Genomic DNA, 21550 nt, shown 5'->3' with positions numbered 1-21550 from the left:
GGGAATTTTACAGCTGGAAGAAAGCACCAGATGCCTTCTTCCTCTATTCAACCAGACAGGGGGGAAATAAAGAGCATCAAAATAAAGCAGCGGTTTAGGGAGGCGTTGACTTTAGGGGAGGTCAGCTACTATTATTCCTGTCTGCATCCCCATCTTGGACCTCTCACACCTTATACCAAGGAAAAGTATGATGATTTCTGTGTTAACAGATGTAGAAATGAATCTTATTATGTCACCATGGCACTGGGAGACAAATATTTATGGCTGCTGTTGGACAATATGTCCTGGATTATGAAACCTGGGGTGTCACTATTACAAAGACATTTGGTAGTAGTTAATATTAATTGTGTTTGTATACTACCTTTCCAAAGGAACAAGCTTGGTGCACAACATTATTTTTTAAAAATACAACCAGCTAGACACAATACATGTTTTAGTCATGATTTTGTGCCACACCTATCCATGGAACTCAAGTTTCCATCAAGGCTCTGCCCAGGTATGGACCTACTTAGTTTCAGCAAGACTGTTTCACCATGTACATTCAGACCATGTTTTGGGGCCAAGCAAGACTTGCTATTGTTCCACCGAATGGTAAACAGTCTTAAATTCCTAAGGCTAAATCCAGGCCCACTGAGTACAACTGCCCTGCCCACCCCACCCCTTATTCTTCATCTCAGTTGAAAAAAATGTGGAAGAAACAATTGTGTGTAGAAAATCCATTTTGTGGGTTGCAGGTGAAGCCTGATTCACCATCTTTGCCCATGCTGGTGTTCCATTCACAAATCTAGTTGTTGACCCAGGGTGTATTAGTAACTGAATAAACAGTTTTCCTGCTTCATCAAGTGCAGCATTTTTATAAAACTAGGGTGGGTCAACTTCAGCCTTGGCAGAAAGAACCATTTTGATTTTTGTTAGAACCTAGAGTTCTACCAACCAGGTACAAAATGGCGACGCCAGAAGCTTCCACAACAGGGTGGCCCAACTTTTCATATCAAGTGGGCCACTAAAGTACTTCAACACAGAACCTGTGGGCCACACACTGCCTTGTCCAGCAGAGGAGGGGAGTGAGGGCAAAACTTAAAGCCCTTCTCGCCCTCATGCTGCTTTTCCAAAGCCATATAAGTGATGTACAGTGGTGCCTCGCAAGACGAAATTAATCCGTTCCGCGAGTCTTGCGAAGGACGGCTATTAGCGGCTTAGCAGCTATTAACGGCTTAGCGGCTTTAAGAAAAAGGAAACAAACTCGCAAGAACTCGCAAGACGTTTGCGAAGCAAGCCCATAGGGAAATTCATCTTGCGGAATGACTAAAAAAACAGAAAACTCTTACGTCTTGCGCGTTTTTCGTCTTGCGAGGCATTTGTCTTGCGAGGTACCACTGTATCAGGCTTTGGGAAAGAGGTGCAAGGCTCTGGAAGGGTCATACAGCCCTCCCAGCTTCATCCCAAAACTGGGAAAGCACGAACTAGGATTTGAGAAGGAGGAGAGGACTCTAGGACACTGTGAGAGGCTTACCCAGAGGGCCATAGGAGCCATATCTGTGTTGGACTGCCCTGTTCTACAGGTTTGCAATTGAGTACAAGGCTGTGTTGAGCACATGCTCATCCCAACATGCTTCTCAGGGCTAGATTTCAGGGCTGTTATTTACAACACAAATCCACCTGTAGTTTTTCAGGCTTCCTTTACGGTGGTACCTCGGGTTACAGACGCTTCAGATTACAGACTCCGTTAACCCAGAAATAGTACCTCGGGTTAAGAACTTTGCTTCAGGATGAGAACAGAAATCTCACGGCGGCAGCGGGAGGCCCCATTAGCTAAAGTGGTACCTCAGGTTAAGAACAGTTTCAGGTTAAGAACAGACCTCTGGAACGAATTAAGTTCTTAACCTGAGGTACCACTATATTTCAGAAAGGGACGGGTGGCGCTGTGGTCTAAACCACTGAGCCTCTTGGGCTTGCCAATCGGAAGGACAGGTGGTTCGAATCCCCGCGACGGGGTGAGCTCCCGTTGCTCAGTCCCAGCTCCTGCCAACCTAGCAGTTCGAAAGCACGTCAAAGTGCAAGTAGATAAATAGGTAAGGAAGGTAAACGGTGTTTCCGTGCACTGCTCTGGTTTCACAGAAGCAGCTCAGTCATGCTGGCCACATGACCCAGAAAAACTGTCTGCGAACAAACGCCGGCTCCCTCAGCCTGCAAAGCGAGATGAGCGCCACAACCCCATAGTTGTCTGCGATTGGACTTAACTGTCAGGGGTCCTTTGCCTTTGCCTTTTTTTATTTCAGAAACCTAATTTGAGCTCCAGGGGAGCATTTTTGTTGGTTTTAAATCTAAAAGAGCTAAATTTGGGGGCTTTTAGTAGTTGGTGGCTACTTTCTACTATTCACTTTATGTGTGGCTTTAAAAAAGAAGAAATGAACCACAACAAAAGGAAAGAATTGCATAAGAATTGTATGTGCTCATGGGGGGGGGGGATCAGTATGATTGTAGTAGAGAGACAGCAAGCGCTATGTGATTGGATGTGTCCATGAGCAGAATGGGGAGGGAGGCACTTTTTGCAATTGCCCCTCCTCTCTTCCCCCCAAATCTGTTCTAGAAGATCCTCCAACTTTCTGCTGCAGATTTGGCAGCGGCTGGTGGGGAGGGGAGGGAGAATAACTGAAATTACCTCACTCCTTGTTCTGTTTATGGATTAGGAACACTAATAGGATACCACACAATATATCTCACCATATTGGTGAAGATTGTGACACTGTGCTGCCTGTTTATAGGCATCTTCAAAACTCTTGCTCCCCTTTCTATGGCTCTTTATCTTTAAACTGGACATCCTTTAGCAAGACTGATTGGATTAAAAAAGAAATGGAGTGTATGCAAACTGCATGGACTATAAAAAGGGGAGGTGGGAGGTGTCAATACCTGATATAGTTGGCATCCTGTGTTTAAACTGGTGGATCACAAATTGTGGATCACAATTTGTGTAGACATGTAGCATCTCTGAAATCACAGCATGTTTAAATCATGGCTCTAATGCTGTTTGCATTGAAATGAGTCATATAGTAAAGGATTATCCTGCCCTGCTGTATATATTGCTCTGTTTAGATGCAAAAACATTGCTTTTTAAGAGCATGACTGCATTTATCAATTATGTTTATATCCACCCTTTCTTCCACAGAACTCAAGAGTTGGGGTCCCAGGTGGTCTCCCACCTGGGCACGCACTGCTGAAGCTCAGACCTGCCATTAAATGCCTTCCAATGTGTCCTGTGACCACATACATGTTTGTATGTGAAGTATAGCATTTTGCTGCAAGCGTGTGTACTGTCATCATGTATATGAAGCAGCAGCACACATATTTATCCAGTCTTCATGTGGAATTGAAGACATCCTTTTTCACCACTGAAAAATGTGTGAATCTGCTGTTTAATTAAATCACAACACATGATTTGTCTAAACAGGAAAAAATCCTTCTTTACACATTTTGTGACTCCAAGTCTTCCTGAGGAAGTTCAGTAGGACAGGAGAAAAGAATGTCATTTCTGCCTACTGGAGTTTGCTCCAATAATCTATTAGTGTTTCTTTAAAAACTTGAAGTCGAAGCAGAAAGCTTCAGGTTTTAATCAATTCATGGTGGAAACTAGTGCTTCCTTGCATTCACAACAGTGGTATTTCTTGTGTGACTGCATTACTTACTGTCAAGCTAATGTTAATGAAACAGTGTGACTGTCTAGCTTCCAAAAAAGGAATTCTGTCTCAAGTACTCACTCCTGTTTGACTCAGACACTGCTCATATTCTGTATGCAAAATTCCTCTACTTCCTGATTTGATTTCCCCACTGATTTTTTTCCTCTTGGGGAAACAATGTTTATAGTCCAATATTTATAAAGGCCTTTCTTTGCCTCAGCTATCTAGCTGTGACTCTCAGTGCTAACAGTTCAATTTTACAAAGTGATGGGGCCAGACTAGAATTATTATTCAGAGGTCCCACACAGGTTTATTCTGTTTTCAGGTCTCTTCATTTCATGTCCTTTCTCAGTAAAATCACATAGACTACAGGTGGGGCATTCTTCAACATTTTAAAGTAGACAAACATGTACAGATTGAGGCCTAGCAGGCAAAATTCTAATCACATGTGTTTCAATGCCAGGGAAAGTTCGCCTGTGAGTTTGTTTCCAGTGTGTCTCATTCTCATGGTTTTTTGCAGAGGAGAAAAACGTGTGAGATTAGAGAGAGGTCTCAGAGAAAGACAGGCAAATGCAGGAGCTTGGGAAGCTAACAATGGAATACAGCAGCTAGCACATCATCAGGTGCAAGAGAGTTGGGTAAATAAATGCCATATAAACTTTTCAAAATCATTTTTGACTATTTGACCTCACTCATTTGTGTGCTTGAAACTTATTTGGGCAGTGTAATCCTCTCCATGCCTACTCAGAAGTAAGCCTCCTCAACTTCAGGGGTCTCACTCATGGACAAGTGTGTATAGGATAGGACTTGACCTTGGCAAACCTATTCTGTACTGGAGAAGCTCTCTCTAAGATTGACCTACATATTGTTTATTATTATTATTATTATTATTATTATTATTATTATTATTATTGCCACTCTGCACTCTTTAAAGGAAGATAAACGTGACAGATAAAAATGAGTCACACTGTTATAAAAACCTTAGTAGTCCTAAGACTAGTTGTCACTGAGGGGATAAACCTGCATTAGGACAGTAGGTAAGTGCTCACATGGATGCTCCTCACACATTCTCTGCACATGAAAGATGAACATGTCAGGAATAATATTAAGTTACAAACCTTCTCCCCAATATCCTTCTTTTCTACATGAAGAGAATGTTTTGCATGGAGGGACTCATGTGAGTCCCCATGTGTATTCAGCTTGACCACTTCAGTGAGAATAAAGTGGCTACAAGCTTTAGTTTCAGCTTCAGTTTCACAGTAACTGCTAATCTTGTCGTTTTATGGTGAGACTTAGCAAAGGCCTCTGTAGTTCTTTCAAATAATGCAGATGAAAGATGCTATGTAAGTAAAAGCTAACTGCTTGTCTTTTGGCGGGGGCAGATAATTGGTCTCTTGTTAACAGTGGAAGGACTCTCAAGCATGCATTAGATCTTTAGTTGTTGTATACATTGAGATCTTGCATTTAACTATTTCTGCTAAATATATTGTCTCTATCCCCCTTAACTCTTCAAATTATATGTTTGGTGTTATTGAAATATTGGCATATAATTATTATTTATTAAATGTGTTTGTTGCTTTTTGCAAGCGTCTCAAAGCAACTTCCAAGAATTGAAAAGATCAATGGAAACATATATAATGCTAAAAGTGTTCATACAACAACGTAAGTAACAATTAGGTTGCTAGGTAGAATGCTGAAAGCCATGGTAGCCTTCTTTGAAATACTACCAGTTCCACATTCAGGAGCAACTAGACAGCTTTGTAGTTTTGGTGTGTGAATGTTTGGATAAGGCAATGGTGTTGAGAGGAGGGGTTTGGATTTGTTAGGCACTGGGGAACATTTTGGGACAAGTCAGGGCTGTACAAATGGAAATGGCTCTACTTGAACTGGGGTGGAACCAGACTATTGGTGCTTAAAACTAAAAGGGTAGCAGAGCAACTTTTGAACTGATTGGGGGGGGGAGCAGAGGAGGGTCCACTTTGGATACATTTCCCCACTGGGATTAAGGTGATTAGACCCAAAGTTCATCCATCACGTGAAATAGGCACACTTCTATCATTTGGGCTGCTGGAAACGAAATTGCTCATTTGCACTTTGGTGAAGAGGAAATGAGTGTGGTGATAGATATCACCCATGAAACATCACCACAACCATGACAATCGAGCCCACCCCAAAATGTGCTTCCACATCAGCTATGACAGTGGAGGTATAGCAGGTTATTTTTACTTACCAAGTTTTCTGAATTAAGGAGAAATCTGGATTACATGTCAACAAAGTAGACTGGCATTTTGATGACAACTACATCATATGGACTCTTTGAAAAACATGTGCATAAGCAGCACCAATGCCATGATAAACTCCTGTCTGAAAGCACCTGTCAGGGAACTGCCATCAGAGGCAAGAGGAGAGGTAAGACGCTCCAATGATGCAGGGGAGGGAACTAGCAAGGGGAGAGAGAGGGCTTCCGCTGGGGAAGGAAATCCCGGGGACACCAGGGAGAAAGGGGAGGCTGAGAGTACTGCGGAGGGGAGGCTCCGAGACTCTTCCAGTGAAATCAGCGGAGAGAGCACAGGACCTCCGCTTGCCACGCCCAAGCTGCGCAGAAAGCTTCCGAGCAGAGAGGAGGAGACTTTGAGTCAAGGAATTTTTATGTTGGAGGAAGTTTAGGAAACGCCCACTCACAGATTCTGCCAGTGACTGAGACAGTCGCGTTGTAAGGGCTGTCAAACCAGGGAAAGGTTTAGCTATACAACCAGCTTGGAGCAGTTTGCAGTTTACGCACAAGCAACCCCAATTCCCATTACAGCACCCTTTCTCATCTATTGATCCATACTCATGGATATGCTTAGCTGTTAGAACTGCCCAAGAAGACTATTAATAGGATTTTGATTGCTGCTTGCTTGCCTGCTTTTGCAAGCTATAAATTATAGTACTTTAAAATTCCTTCATTCAGCCTTAAGACCTGATTTGGGAACCTCAAAGCTGACAGACTCTTTTATCCAATAAAAAGTGGCACTTTTAGCCACCTTGTGCTTCTCAACTGCTTTATTGGCATCTGCTTAGCTTTACATGCTAAAAAATGTGTTTCTTGATGGTTGTGGCGAGGCAGTTTAGTTGGCCACGTTGCTAGTTAAGTTAGTTTCGTTTGCACATAGTTCTTTCTTTCTTCCTCCCTCCCTCGCTCATTGCACATTGGGTATGTTTGCAACTGTGAAAAATTACACCTTTCATCATGGTGCAAAACTAATTAGAGGGACCATTTGTTGATAGTTGTATTGAATAAAGGGTGCAGAAATGTTTCGTCCTTGACTGTAAATGAGAGTTTCTGTGTCTCTGATGTTTGTGTCATGTAGCAACATTTCATGGGGGTGGGTGTGGAATTGAAGATGTCATAGTTCACTGAGGTTTGGGCAGCCTCTGCGGCTAGGAGTGCGCTTCTACAGCTACAGCTGGTATGCCAACTACAGCCATTCTTGGAGTGGGACAGCCTGGCCACGTTGATTCATGCACTGGTAACCTCTAGACTGGATTATTGAAATGTTCTGTGTAAGAGGCAACCTTTGTGCCTGGTTCAGAAGCTCTAGCCAGCGCAAAATGCTGCAGCTAGACTGCTGATGGAGACAGGCTACTGCCAGCACTTAAAACTAGTGGTTAAAAGCTTGCAATGCTTACTCATTTGTTAACAGACTAGGTTCAAGGTTCTTGTATTAATTAACAAGGCCCTTACAACTTGGGTCCGTAATAACTTAAGGTACACCTGATTCCTTATAACCCTGCCCCAGCTGCTCTGGGCCACTCCCCAAAAAATATTAAAAACACAATAAAACATGGTTCAGATGCACAGTTTGTAACTTCCAGAAGCCATTCAGTCAGTATTGTGGCTCTAATCCTGTGGAACTCCCTCTCAACTGAGATTAAATACCCCCCCCATTGCTGAACTTGACAAAGATTGAAATAGAAAATGGGCATTTTATGTATGTTTCTGTTTCTATGGTGAAATTTTAATTGTTCTTCATACTTTTAAGAAACATGCACACTGCTTAGAAATTTTGAGTGTTAAGCAGTGTAAAAAATCCTGAAATGAGTAACTATTCTTTTACTTTTTACTAATATTAACATTTCTGAATGACTCTGCTATCCTTTCTTCCTTGAATAATATCAGTTTGTTGTTAAATGCATTTTGGATGTCAACAATACACAAAAACATCTATGGAATCAGACCACTGCCAAAAAGCAGTCACCCATAGCTGCATGACAATAACAACAACCCTGGATGGTTATCCCATTCAAGGAATAGCAGTGTTCTGATGTCTCTAATGTGTGAGCACTGATACAATACTTCAGAGATGCTGTTAATGAATTCTGGCTGGTGTGAGAATTTGCTCTGGCTTGCTCTGGATTTTCATCATTATTCTATATGCTTGTCTCTGGGACCCTTGGTACTATATTGTGATGTCATAGTTTTGCCATTGATTTTTCACATTTGCCTGGCATTTTTCTACCTAATAAGACATGGCAGGAGCAGTCCTTAACAGTTCGTCAGGTGCTTCCCAAGAATGAAGTCTTAATTTGTTTCTGCTCCTAACTGATTACTGGTACATACCTATATACCCAGGATTGATCTGGCCTCTGAGGAAACTATGTAGGCCCAATAGCTCTGACTGCCTTCTGATCCAAGGATAAACTCTGTTTTCAAGTTCGCTCACATGGTCAGCTGGTGATGAGACCTGTTGCTTTCCCTACACAACAAAAAAACAACAACCAGTTACATACTACTACAAGCAAACATTTATTTCAATCCTTTAACAGTGTCAATAGGTGTTTAAAACCTAACAAAGTATTTTATTTATATTGCAGAAGATCAGAGTTATATAAGTAGCTTATTTTTTTATATTTTTCATGTTAAATTTCACATGAAGCTGGAGTAAGGGCAGTAGAGATTTTGCAGTGCAAACTGCACGTCTTTAAATGCTGCCAGCCCAGAGATTACAAAAGTGCCTTTACTCTCCTTTCTCAATGCAATATATTATGTTGAGCAAATGATATGTAATGTAATCCCATGTTTTGCACACACTGTTTAACAAATGGGCCTTGAGATAGATTGATTTTTTTTCAACGTGGGCGGCCTGTGGGGTGGGCTCTGGATGAACAGAGGCCATACTGACCTCTTTACATTCTCAGCATTCATATGTTCTTAAATCATGGGTATGGTAACATAGCTAACAGTTTTAATTTGTGTGTAACAAATGGTTTGCTCACTAAGGAAAAAGTTTCAAAAATAAATCACATGCATCTATGTGACAATTCCACTCTGTATGAAGTTTTGCCACACTCTTTGTGTCGTCTGCTGAAAGGCCATGTTTATACATGGTCAACACAGAGCAGTCTTGTTTGAGAGAGGGACTGTGCGGTAGGGGCATGGTATTACTACTGTGTTTTTACAATACCATATACTTATTCTTCTTGTAATTGGCTGCTGGAGCTGTAGAGCTATAGCTTCTGTTGCCCTGTTTATCCTTAATCTAGTTGGGATTGTCCGGAATTGAACCATTCCCTCTGTGGGTAGAATCTAAGCAAATAAAACGCCAAGAGGCCTCAGAGTAGTAGGCTGAATTGGGCTGTTCATGGTGCCAGATATATATGAGCTAGTGATGATTAGTTAGATCATAGGTCACTAACTTGGTGCTCACAGGCACTATGGTGCCCATGAAGGCTTCCCATGGTGACCTTGGGCAAGACTTTGGCTTTATTATTTTTATTTTTTAAGTAAGTCTCTAAGCCCATTGAAAGAGAATAATGGGACAAAATGTGCAGCTGCCTTCTCAGTGATTTCTGTGCAATGATAGCAGCATGGCTACCTTTTATATATTTCCTCCATTAGTTGTGGTGGGCTAGTGGAGATTGCTTAGACCAGTCTCTTTCCCACCATCTAAGTTTCTTTCTTGACAGGCCGTGACAGACTCTGCCAGCTAATATAAATGCTCCAAAGAAAAACCCTACACAGAATGTTAACATATTTCCTGAAAAGCAGGAAAAGGCTTAACAAAACAGATCTCATGACAAACAAATTGGGGAAGTACTGCAGTAGTGTTTTTCCAGAGCAGTAAGTAGCATTTTCCATTTCTTCTTCTTAATATCATACATAGGCTGCTTGGAATTAGGTGACTGTGTCTTGGGTACTGAACAAATTTACCACTGAACTTTTTTTCTGTACTGTACAAGTGCACTATCAATTTGCCTCCATTTCTTCATTATGTATACCTCAGTCTTCAGTGTTTAAATTACATCTTACAAAGCCTGTAGTGCACATCCTTATGTCTTAAGACTATGAGCTTATTGAAATTAAGGGTGTCAACCAGTATATTTTTTCAGTGCTTGTCCTTCCCTAATCATATGAAGTTTAAAAAAGGCATTCATATTAGAGTAGAGATCGTCTGAGACATCAATTCAAAGTTAAGTTTCATTGACTTAAAAATTCACTTTGAAATAGATAGGACTTCAACACTGATTCTCCTCTCTCCCAAATTTGAGTAATCTTTCTGCCAGCCAAATACAAAACTGTTGCTTCCAGCTCTTCTCACAATACTCTCCTAGACGAAGCTGTTTCGGGCCCACCCTAGCAGGTGGGCATGACTTGGATTCCAGCTGCTTGGAATAGTGTCCATTGCACTTAGACCATACCAAAGTATAAAGTAAGGGCCATTTCACATAGCAGCATGACTCATAATTTTTTTTATGATGTGGACACTTGTCCACTAGAAACAGAGCAGCCAGGAGCTTTTTCTTAGTAACTGAGTCTAAAATCCCATATCACTGGATATGTACGGTAATTTCTATAGCATTAGTAGCAATAACTCAGGTGGGATGAGGACAAAGATTTACATCCATTAAAAACCACTTATGCCAATAACTCCCTGGTGCTTTGGGACATAATGAAATTTGGGCTAAACATGCAAGAGAAAACAAGGTCTCTCTCTTGAGGATAGCTTATTAGGTAAAGGTACCCCTGACCATTAGGTCCAGTCGTGAGCGACTCTGGGGTTGCGGCGCTCATCTCGCTCTATGGGCCGAGGGAGCCAGCGTACAGCTTCCGGGTCATGTGGCCAGCATGACTAAGCTGCTTCTGGCGAACCAGAGCAGCGCACGGAAACGCCGTTTACCTTCCCGCCAGAGCGGTACCTATTTATCTACTTGCACTTTGACATGCTTTCGAACTGCTAGGTTGGCAGGAGCAGGGACCGAGCAACGGGAGCTCACCCCGTTGCGGGGATTCGAACCGCCGACCTTCTGATCAGCAAGCCCTAGGCTCCGTGGCCTAACCCACAGCGCCACCTGCGTCCCTTATTAGGTATTAATAATATTATTAATTAATTAATTAATTAATTAATTAATTAATTAATGCTTATTAGGGGTAGCCAAATGTTCTTAGACTCCAACTCCCATCAACCCCAGCTAGCATAGAGAACAGCCAAGGGTGAGAATTCAAAAATACCTGAAGGCCGGTATTTGGCTAATCACTGCTTTACAGTGGCATCATCCATAAGAGACAACGCCAGAGAGCAATAGTGTTGTTGTGTTTAGAAGAAACAAACATCTAGCCAGTCCCAGCAACAATTAATTATCAAATATCCTATCTGCCTGATTTTTATTGATTCTCCTGTTCATTTTCCCACTGCTCTGTCTGTGGACTTTATAACTCCCTTATAAAGGCTCTTAGGCCTGGAAAGCAGGGTCACACAGGTGAAACCAGTCACCCTCTGTTGGCAGCCATAGAATTTCTCTCCCCCTCCAGCTCTTCCTTTGGAAACAATTCCTTTCTGAAGGCTCTCAACCTTCACAGTTGTTGTTCTGGCAGCACCTTCCATACAAAAGGTACTAGGCCACACAGTGGGGCCACACAGATAAAGTCAACCCTAATGGCAACCACAGAGTTTCTCTCCCCTCACAGCAAAAGTTTACCAAATTTTGATTGCTTGATTACTCTTCCTTTTCACCTTCAGGAGCACCAAGGGGCTAATTTAAATTAAAAAATATTAATACAGTAAATACAGTAATCAAACTAGCTATACATAACAACACTTTAAAAATTGCTCACAAAAGACACATAGAAGCAAGAGCAAGCACCAACTATATCACAACAGCCTAAATCCAAAAAGTCTACGGTAAGAGTTTTGAATAGATCTGTCACCCAGGGCCAGCTCCTGGTCTGAGAGCAAAGTGCCCTCTGAAATGCCCTCACCTCTCTTGACAGGCTCTGGGACAATGGGCTGCAGTAACAACAGCAGTGAGTGGCTACGTCTAGCTGCTGTTTGAATTTCCCACAATGCCCCAGATTGAAGCTACATCAGGAGCATAGACAGACATGAAAACTGCAGCTAGACCCAGCCTTCTTGTACTGTTTAATGCACTGGGTTGGAAAATTAATTTTAAACCGAGGGGTAGTGGGACTTAGGGCAGAGGTCAGTGATGAGCTATTCCAGGGCACTGAGGCCCAACAGTTGCCTAAGGGTGCCAGATGCTAACTTCCAACTTTGGTTCTTCCAGCAATGTCCCTTGAGAGACAATTTCATAAACAAGGTGCCCCCCCAAATATATATATACCAATATTGCTTAGAATGGTGGTGGCACCTGAAGAAAGGGAATGGGGTGATGGGGAATAGATGCATTACAGATTATTTGGAAGTACTTAATCCAGGTTGAGAGACTTCACAATTGTCCTTTTTCAGGATTTATACTAGTGACCTTAGATGTTGATTCCTGAATTTATATTAATCTGTTCCTCCTCAGTTTGGATTTTCAGGAACCATTAATGAAGCCCTGTCAATTATTTGGAGACAGCATGATACAACTAGTGGCCTTTGGCTTGGCATAAGTCTTACAAAAGTTAGAGGATAATATCGCATGAGGCAACTTAAAAGCACAGAGACTTGCAATCTGCTCAAAATGTTGAAGTGCTTTGAAAGAATGGAGTGAAATGTCATTCATATATAGACACAGTTCCAGAGAAGGCTGGGCAGGGGGCAGAGCCAGTTGCTGCTGCATTTTTTCCCTTCCTCCTCATTCTTCTGCAGAGTGAGCAGAGCAGGGAGGGTGAATCATAGACCGGGAGCCAATAAAACGTTAACTGAGGCAAGGACATTGTGCATAGCTGAACTCTACAAAGTAGAGTCAGGAAGAGAGAGAGAGAAAGAGAGGAGCAGAAGCAGAAACAGAAGCAGACTGATCAGGAGCTTGTAAAATATCAGCATGAGGGAAATAGTTCATATCCAGGCAGGCCAGTGTGGAAACCAAATTGGAACCAAGGTAAGGGGAATTATTATTATTATTACTAAATTGTATTTAGCACCTGGTGGTTCCAGTTGTAAATCCTCGTGGTACAGTAGACACCCACCTGCAAAATAAGATACTTTTGGAAAAGTATGTTTAATTCATTAGTGCCTTAAGAATTTAGGAAGAAAGTGATAAACAATTTTTTTCTCCTAAGAGTTTCACTTGTTTTGGGGAGAAGTTTCTTGTTCTGTAGCAAACACGGATTCTAATTTTGTGCGTGCTCACATAGGCTACAGAGTGGGAAACCACCAAAACGGGAACTAAATAGCTCATCTCTTCCACGTTGACCATAAAAGGTTCTGGAAAAAAACAGAAACGAAGGGAGAAAAAAACCCCTGAGGCAGCAGCGGGGTGGGGATGAGGGGAATTAACCCAAGCTAGAATCCATGCTGCTGGAGATTTTATCCGTTTTCTCTGTGGTTTGAAATCTTGATGTGAATCTGCCTAGCTTTTGACCTTATCCCCACCCCCCTATATTTTCTCTGCTGTTCAAGCCTAGAGCAGGGAGGGGCTCAGAGGAGCAGCCTTCAAACATGCCAAGAATTCGGCAGCTGTTGCTTCAACACATGCCTCAGAGGCCTGTTCTGTCCCTGCCAAGGATGGGTGGGTTTCGATGACTTGCAATTAGTGGCAGAGATAAAGAGTAAGGGAAACACGCATACACAGAGTGTGTTTTTTTTGGGGGGGGGAGAGCTATGATGATGACCATCTTCTCAGAGAGTTTGTCTCACTTTTCCTTTTCCGCTCAAAAGTTTTGGGAAGTGATCAGTGATGAACATGGTATTGACCCAGCTGGAGGCTACGTTGGTGACTCACCGTTGCAGCTGGAGAGGATCAATGTCTACTACAATGAATCATCCTGTAAGTGTACCATTGTTGTCCAAGGGCTAAGCATAATGTGATCTCCTTATGGGAGGAGAAGCAATGAAGAAAGCAAAGAGGTTGCTCAGTTTCCTCCATGTACCGTACTTCATTAAGCGTGTGTGTATGTGTTGTTCAACCTCAACTGTTACAGTTCTATGCTCACTGCTTACTTTGTTGGCAATAAGAGGGAGTTAACTTAGAAAGAGTGTGTGAACTACAGCTCCCAGCATCCCCAGCAAGCTTTACCAATGGCCAGGGATGATCGGAACTGTATTCATTAACATCTGGCAGGCCAGAGGTTTCCCACACATGGCACAGAAACACAAAAAATTGGTACTTGGACACATAATTCAACGTATTTTATTTCAAAATTTGAAAAGAAACTTTAAAAACAAATGGAAGATTTGCAAAGATTGACTTGAAAGTGCTTTGAGCAAACTGGAGTGGAATCCCATAAAGAATAGGAGGAAAGGGTAACTAGATTTTTAGTGGGCCGGAGGACAGTCTCAGTGTGCTGTACTGTACTGCACTCCCCCCCCCAAAGTAGAATAAAAGATATGCTAATTTCGTGGCTTTTTATTTTCTTGCACAGAGTAGAAACACAAGCAGCTTAAGGTGACATCAGTTTCACCATGATCCTCCCTTTGCTAGCTGTATGCTGAAGGGCTGACCTCATTGCTTTGTATTTGTGCTCAGAGTATTGCAGTCTTCTGTTTTGTAGAGACCTTCAGCTTCCGCATTCATGGGAAAGCTTTCCCCTGTCCCACAGAAACCTGTGTAGATTATCTGGTTCTAAGTCTCGCTGTGGATAATTAATTTGTAAAGAGAAAAGAGCCCATTACTTAAAACACTTTGCTTCCCACTTCGGTCCCAGATATGAAGGATGAGGTGATTAGTCACTCAAGGTGCTTTCAGACTGGTGGTGTTTAGTACTATAGTTCACTGTTCTTCTGCTGAATCCTACATGTGGAATTGCTAACGACTTTCTACACATTGGAGGATATGGTGCTCTGAGTGGTCTATCCAGCTGTGTTCCATCTACACTACTGGGCATAACATAACTGCGTGGGTGGGGTGAATGGAAAGTTCAATTGAGCATGTCATTTTAGCAGCATGGCTTTTAAAAATAAAAATGTGAAATTCTTCAGTATACAGTAACATTGTTTAATTTAATCACTCTTGTGCAACTAACTTAGCAGAACATGCTTCTAAAATGGCGTTGACGGGAAAGGCAGCATTTTAAAAAACTAACTTCTCAATTTGCACTAAAACACTTCTTTCATATAAGCACTGATGCTGCTGACTAGAAAGCTTAATAGTGAAGATGTGCTAAAGCATAGATGCATATCAGGCTCAAGTGCCTGATATGTGCACACTGCACATGTCAAACGTAGACCTCTTTTTAAAATAATACAGAATCATAACACTAGGGCAATCTACACCTGCAGATATTGCAGTACTGCTCTGTTTTGTGTTTTTTAAAGTAGGTTTTCGATATTTGACAAATGGTGGAAGAACTATGGGGAAAACACAGGACAATGATTTCATGATAACATCACACAGATGCCCTGTAAAAAGCAACAAAAACTAATAAATTTACTATGGTGTAAGCCTTAACCGACTATAGTTCATTTTGTAAGATGCATCCATTGGCAGGTATAGAAACAAAGAACTGTAGAGGAAAATAACAGCAGCAGTGAGGTTAGAAATAAAAGAAATGCAAAAAATCCAGAGTAAATGCCTGGTGTGGAAGCACCTTCTCATATAAAATGAAAGTTCTTTTCCACATGTATATAGCCAGAACGTTAATCTTCTTCACTTTCCAAAGGATAAGCCTTGGTACTGAACATCTGAGCCCTTGCTCAATTTAAAGACTGCTTGTTACAAGGGTTATAGTGAGCAAATGATCCTGTTCATCTCCAACCTTTAACTTAACGAGTTCCAAGCACTTTTGCCTTTTGATTCAGGAAAGTTCATGGAGGACAAAGTTTGCAGCACCAGCTAAGCTGTGATTCACTAACAGCAGTTCCCTAAATGCCAGGAACCATTGTCCCAGCCCGATAGCATAAAATCCTGCCATTCTTTACAAATACGAGCATGTTAAGCGTTTGTTCTGGATGCATTCCAGACTGGGTGGTTGATTCTCTTTTGACTAAAGACTTCCAACACTTTTGGTTGGGTTAGGGCTGCCACCTCCCCTCCTTCCATTTCTGGCTGATCAGTGCTACATAGTGCCTGTTATATTTATCTGTTCTAATCCCCCTGCAGTTCGCAGCATTGTTAGCAGATAGGAAGGGAGAAAGCAACTTTCCAGTCATGGTGGGGCCTGGTATAAGAGATAACAGTGGGGCTATCGCTCCTCTTTACATCTGCAGTGGTACCTCTGGTTAAGAACTTAATTTGTTCCAGAGGTCCGTTCTTAACCTGAAACTGTTCTTAACCTGAGGGTACCACTTTAGCTAATGGGGCCTCCCGCTGTTGCCGCGCCGCTGCTGCGCAATTTCTGTTCTCATCTTGAAGCAAAGTTCTTAACCCGAGGTACTATTTCTGGGTTAGCGACATCTATAACGTAAAGCGTCTGTAACCCGAGGTACCACTGTAGTTGTTTAAAAGAGTCACAGAAACTCAGCTATGCTTGCTGGAGTAACTTTAGGGGTTGCCATAAGTAGGGAAGCAAAGGGCTAATACAGGCAAGGGAAACCCTTGACCCGCCCCTCGCCCCACAGATATGACTGAACTATAGCTCCTTATTTGCCTTAGCAAGCATAGACAGTGGCCAGGGATAAGGGGAGTTGTAGTCCAGCAATATCTAGAGGGCTACTGATTCTTCATTGCTTCTCTGTAGTGTGACTCCCAACCATATATATTCGGGAACAAGCCCCATTGAACTCAGTGGGATATACTTCCAAGTACTGCCCATTGCTAATGGAAGCATGATAGTGTTTTCCTGTTCCCATATGTACAATTTTCTACCTAGCAGAACAAAATTAATTACTTTTAATGTTGTTTTCCTAACAAATGTATTTATAATGGCTTTGGTTACCCCTGACTATTGGCTATTCTGGTTGAGCCGATTGGAGTAGGAATCCCACAACATCTGTAGGGCCAGTGGATCCCCATCCCTGCCTCAGGATATGTTTACAACCAGTGTCCTTTATCACATGTCCTTTCATTTCAGTTTTTAATTTGTTGTCCCAGTACTAATCTCCATGTTTCCTCTGCATGTGTACTTCTTCCTCTCTAGATTGTGGGCTCATGTTTTCTATTGTTTTGTTTCAAAAATAGCACCAGCTTGTACAGTTATATTCAGGTACCTATAAACTTGCTAAGAACTTTAATATGATATGCAAACAAGGGATTACGGGTGGGGTGTGTGTGTGAAGAAAGTGATCCAGGGGCTTGTAAAGTTGCTGCATTGTACAGAATGTAAAGAGCATCCTCTGTCACCAAAACAACTAAGCAAATTTCATGTGGTGAATGTAAACGAGATCAGCTGGTAATAAAGACTTTGACAATAAAGGAAAAGGGTCATGCCAATGGTCACAATAAGGGACATTATGTTATATTTCCCCAAACATTTGTGGGGAAGTAGAGGTATACATTAAACTGAGCTACTAGAAACACAGTGATAAATAATTATATTTATGTATGTGTATGCCATAAAGATGTGGCAAGCAATTGTAATAAATTAAATCCCAAAGCAAAATGCATTTCATTTTTCTTATAGCTCAGAAATATGTGCCCAGAGCAATCTTGGTGGACTTGGAGCCTGGAACCATGGACAGTGTGCGGTCTGGTCCATTTGGACAACTCTTTCGGCCTGATAATTTCATCTTTGGTATGTATATGATTGTCTGTTACAAATGCTGGCTAAACTTATCAAGTAGATTATGTTGGAGTTTGGAGTATATATTGCAGCAAACTGCAGAAATAAATTGTTTATTTCTTTCAGCCGCTGGTTGAAAGAAGAAAGAAACCTATTACTCCTGGCAAACGAACCGTTCTGGGTACAAGCTCATATGGCCTTTATGGAGCCATGAGGTTAACAAAAAGGTCTAATACTGGCTGATGGGAGGGGGGAGAGGAAGCAAGTAAAGCCTGAGGAAAACAATCTGTAGGTGGTGACTTAAGAAGGAATAAGCAAGGGAAGACTATGTTGCCTTTCTGTCTCTCATCCCCATTGGGTCAGGTAACCTATTGCAAGCACGTCTGCTTTCCTTCTAACAGATGATGAAAACAGGAAGGAAAACGTAAATTGGGGTGGGAAAACTGTGACTTCTCAGATGTTGTTGAACTCATCATTCCTGCTTCATTGGCCATGCTGGTTTAGGCTGATGGGAATTAAAGCCCCAAAACATCTGGAGTGTCACAGTTCCCCACTCTGAGGTAACCCTTGTTTACAGGCAGTTTGGGCCAATGTCTTTCTCTAAGTCAGAAAAGGGCACGTCACCCACAAGTTACAGGCAGATTGCCGGTGCATTTCTATGTTACTTTACTGAAATCTTTTACAAAAATGAAGTAGTGGGCTCTAAATTGTAAATTTAGAGAGTCATATGTGTCGGTCTTTAAAAAGTGCAAGGAGAACGAGGGATGCACAGACTAAGTTTATCTGTGATTGGAAAATAAGTGGTCCAGTTAAAGTGTGGGTCTATGAGGTATTCTCTTTTGTAAATAATTTTTTTTATTAAAAAATGTCTGTATAAATAATTACAGATTTATGGAGTGCTTTTGGACATGCTGAAAGCAACACCTTGGTTTTAAATGTAGTCATACCTCATGTTGTGTCTGCTTCAGGTTATGTGTTTTCATGTTGCATCCTGCGGCAACCTGGAAGTACTGGAATGGGTTACTTCTGGGTTTCACTGCTTGCACATGCGCAGAAGGCTAAATCGGGCCCTGTGCGTGCGCAGACGCGGCACTTTGGCTTGCGTCAGTTCCGTGTTACGAATGGGCCTCCGGAATGGATCCTGTCCGTAACACGAGGTTCCACTGTAGTCAAAACAGTGCAGCATTTTATGTTACTTCTGTCGTGCCATCATGCCACTATGTACTTGAGGAACATGTGGAATGTTTTGGACATTTTGGACACATTTGGCAGTTAAATGAGCTCTCGGTGTAACTCTATTTAAAGGTTTCCCACAAAGTCTATGCTTAAATGCATACAATGGATAAATAGGAATATTTTGAAGTTCCTTATTATTTCATGAGTTGTAAACCTATTTACCTCTTCCCCTTTTGTTGTGTTACCTCAGGACAAACAGGAGCTGGAAATAACTGGGCCAAAGGACATTATACAGAAGGAGCAGAGCTGGTAGATTCAGTGCTTGATATAGTAAGAAAAGAATGTGAACACTGTGATTGCTTGCAGGGATTTCAGCTCACTCATTCTCTTGGAGGAGGAACAGGTTCTGGGATGGGAACACTACTGATCAGCAAAATCCGAGAGGAATATCCTGATCGGATAATGAATACATTCAGTGTCATGCCATCTCCTAAAGTCTCTGACACTGTTGTGGAACCATATAACGCCACACTCTCAGTCCACCAACTGGTTGAAAATACAGACGAAACCTACTGTATTGATAATGAAGCCTTGTATGATATTTGCTTCCGCACTCTGAAGCTTACCACTCCAACATACGGAGATCTGAACCACTTGGTGTCCGCTACAATGAGCGGGGTAACGACATCGTTGCGCTTTCCTGGTCAGCTAAATGCAGATCTGCGTAAGCTGGCAGTGAATATGGTCCCATTCCCACGCCTACACTTCTTTATGCCAGGATTTGCTCCACTGACTGCCCGAGGGAGCCAACAATACCGGGCTCTCACAGTCCCAGAACTGACGCAACAGATGTTTGATGCCAAAAATATGATGGCAGCTTGCGACCCAAGACATGGACGGTATTTGACAGTAGCTACAGTCTTCCGAGGTCCCATGTCCATGAAAGAAGTTGATGAACAGATGCTGGCTATCCAGAACAAGAACAGCAGCTACTTTGTGGAATGGATCCCAAATAACGTCAAAGTGGCTGTTTGTGATATCGCACCCCGTGGCCTCAAGATGGCCTCTACCTTCATCGGCAACAGCACAGCTATCCAAGAGCTCTTCAAAAGAATCTCAGAGCAATTCTCAGCCATGTTCAGGAGAAAAGCTTTTCTTCACTGGTTTACAGGAGAAGGAATGGACGAGATGGAATTCACAGAAGCAGAGAGCAACATGAATGACCTCGTGTCCGAGTATCAGCAGTACCAAGAAGCTACAGCAAATGATGGAGAGGAAATTTTTGAAGACGAGGAGGAAGAAATTAATGAATGAAGTCTAACAAATGCTGTTCTAAAAATTATTAAGTCTGAATAGCTAGCTCTAGTTCTAATCGTTTCCAGGATAGTAAAGAATATAACAGACTTATTTTTCAGGACTATATTGTTTTCCTCAAACTGTGAATCAGAAAAATCACCTTAGGCTGCAATCTTAAGCACAGTTACTTGAAAGTGAGTGTTGATACCAGCAGGACTTGCATCATCAAAGTAAATGTGTTTTGCAGTGTTAGTGAGGCTTTTGAGTGCTATTCTGTACTAAGTATATAGTATTGAGTTGCTGGGAACAAACTCTGTTAATAAAAGGAATGGAAAAAATCTAATATTTCGTATATTAAATGCATATAAATGAATGCCCAAACATGGACATTTAAAGACTAAAACCCCCCATCATTTCTTTACTAGTAGCTGGGATAATGTCAAGCCTCACACAATTTTATGATAGAATCCGTGTCCTTCACTGGGGTTGAAAAAGCTTTGCGTCTGCATCACACATTCTGTGTTGAATCAATAAGAAGTGTTCTGCTTCTCCATTCATTTAAAATATTGAGTTGGCATAAACGGTTAGATCTTTCATTCAAGTGCACATGCCCACACATAACTTTTCTCACTCCTGTGCCTTTCACAAGTACTGTCAGTTCACACAGGGTGATTCTGAACCAAAGGGCTGAACAAGTGCTCTGTGTGAGCCTTCCAAAACTTGCCACAATCCTCTGCAGCAGAGGCAGGGGTTGTATGAGAGACTTATAATCACAGAAAGCTTGAGACCTCCATATTGACAAGCTAACAAACGTGATACTTTCCTGCGTAGGAAGTATTTGCCCTTTCATTTTCATTCTCCATTTTTGTTTTGTTGACTGTGTTGCCAAGATATACATGCAAATTTCCCCTTCCCTCTTAAGAGACTTAGGTATGCCTTGCAACATTCAAATTTACTTGCAGCATCATGTTATTTCATGTCTGGATATTTCCTTCTCTTCAACATTCTCAAGCCTCATCCACTTCCCCCAACTACAGCAGGTGAGCAAACAAGCGTATGGACAGACGTCCCATTTGCTGAGCTTGTTCTCCAATCTGAAAATGGAAGTATAGTATGAACCTTAAAAACCCCACCTGCAGTGTCTGGAATTTCATAGCAAAATCCTATGCATGTCAACTCAAAAGCCCAACTGAGGTCAATAGAGACTTATTCCAGGCAGGAATGCCAAGACATGTAGGGTTCAGAACTTGCAGTAATACAGAGAAGCGTATGGAAAGTAAATTGAATATCTGGTTAGAATGCTCTGGTACAGCTGAGGGTTACTACATACATGTTTGCTGCTGCTCTTCAGAGAGATACTTCTGGGTTTTAGAAAATATAAGAA

At 41.9% G+C, this 21550-nt stretch overlaps 1 protein-coding gene across 1 annotated transcript; it reads left to right on the top strand.

The window, feature by feature from the left end:
- The first annotated feature begins 12732 nt into the window (after positions 1 to 12732).
- On the top strand, positions 12733 to 20509 carry TUBB6 (tubulin beta 6 class V). Its single transcript, XM_081205643.1, has 4 exons — positions 12733 to 12977; positions 13757 to 13865; positions 17596 to 17706; positions 19121 to 20509. Exons 1-4 carry the CDS (start codon positions 12921 to 12923, stop codon positions 20182 to 20184), a joined length of 1341 nt encoding a protein of 446 aa, XP_081061769.1. The 5' UTR covers positions 12733 to 12920; the 3' UTR covers positions 20185 to 20509.
- Positions 20510 to 21550: the final 1041 nt, after the last annotated feature.

This window comes from Podarcis bocagei (assembly GCF_964188305.1).
Source record: "Podarcis bocagei genome assembly, chromosome: 8".
NCBI classification, from domain to species: Eukaryota; Metazoa; Chordata; class Lepidosauria; order Squamata; family Lacertidae; genus Podarcis; species Podarcis bocagei.
Note: the sequence above shows the minus strand (reverse complement) of the source record. Positions and strands in the feature narration are given on the sequence as shown.

Excerpts from the sequence above, each read along its gene's own strand:
- TUBB6 (XM_081205643.1), top strand. The coding sequence starts at position 12,921 with ATGAGGGAAATAGTTCATATCCAGGCAGGCCAGTGTGGAAACCAAATT. Across the intron at positions 12,978-13,756 it reads GAAACCAAATTGGAACCAAG|TTTTGGGAAGTGATCAGTGA; the intron begins GTAAGGGGAATT and ends TCCGCTCAAAAG. Across the intron at positions 17,707-19,120 it reads GCCTGATAATTTCATCTTTG|GACAAACAGGAGCTGGAAAT; the intron begins GTATGTATATGA and ends GTGTTACCTCAG.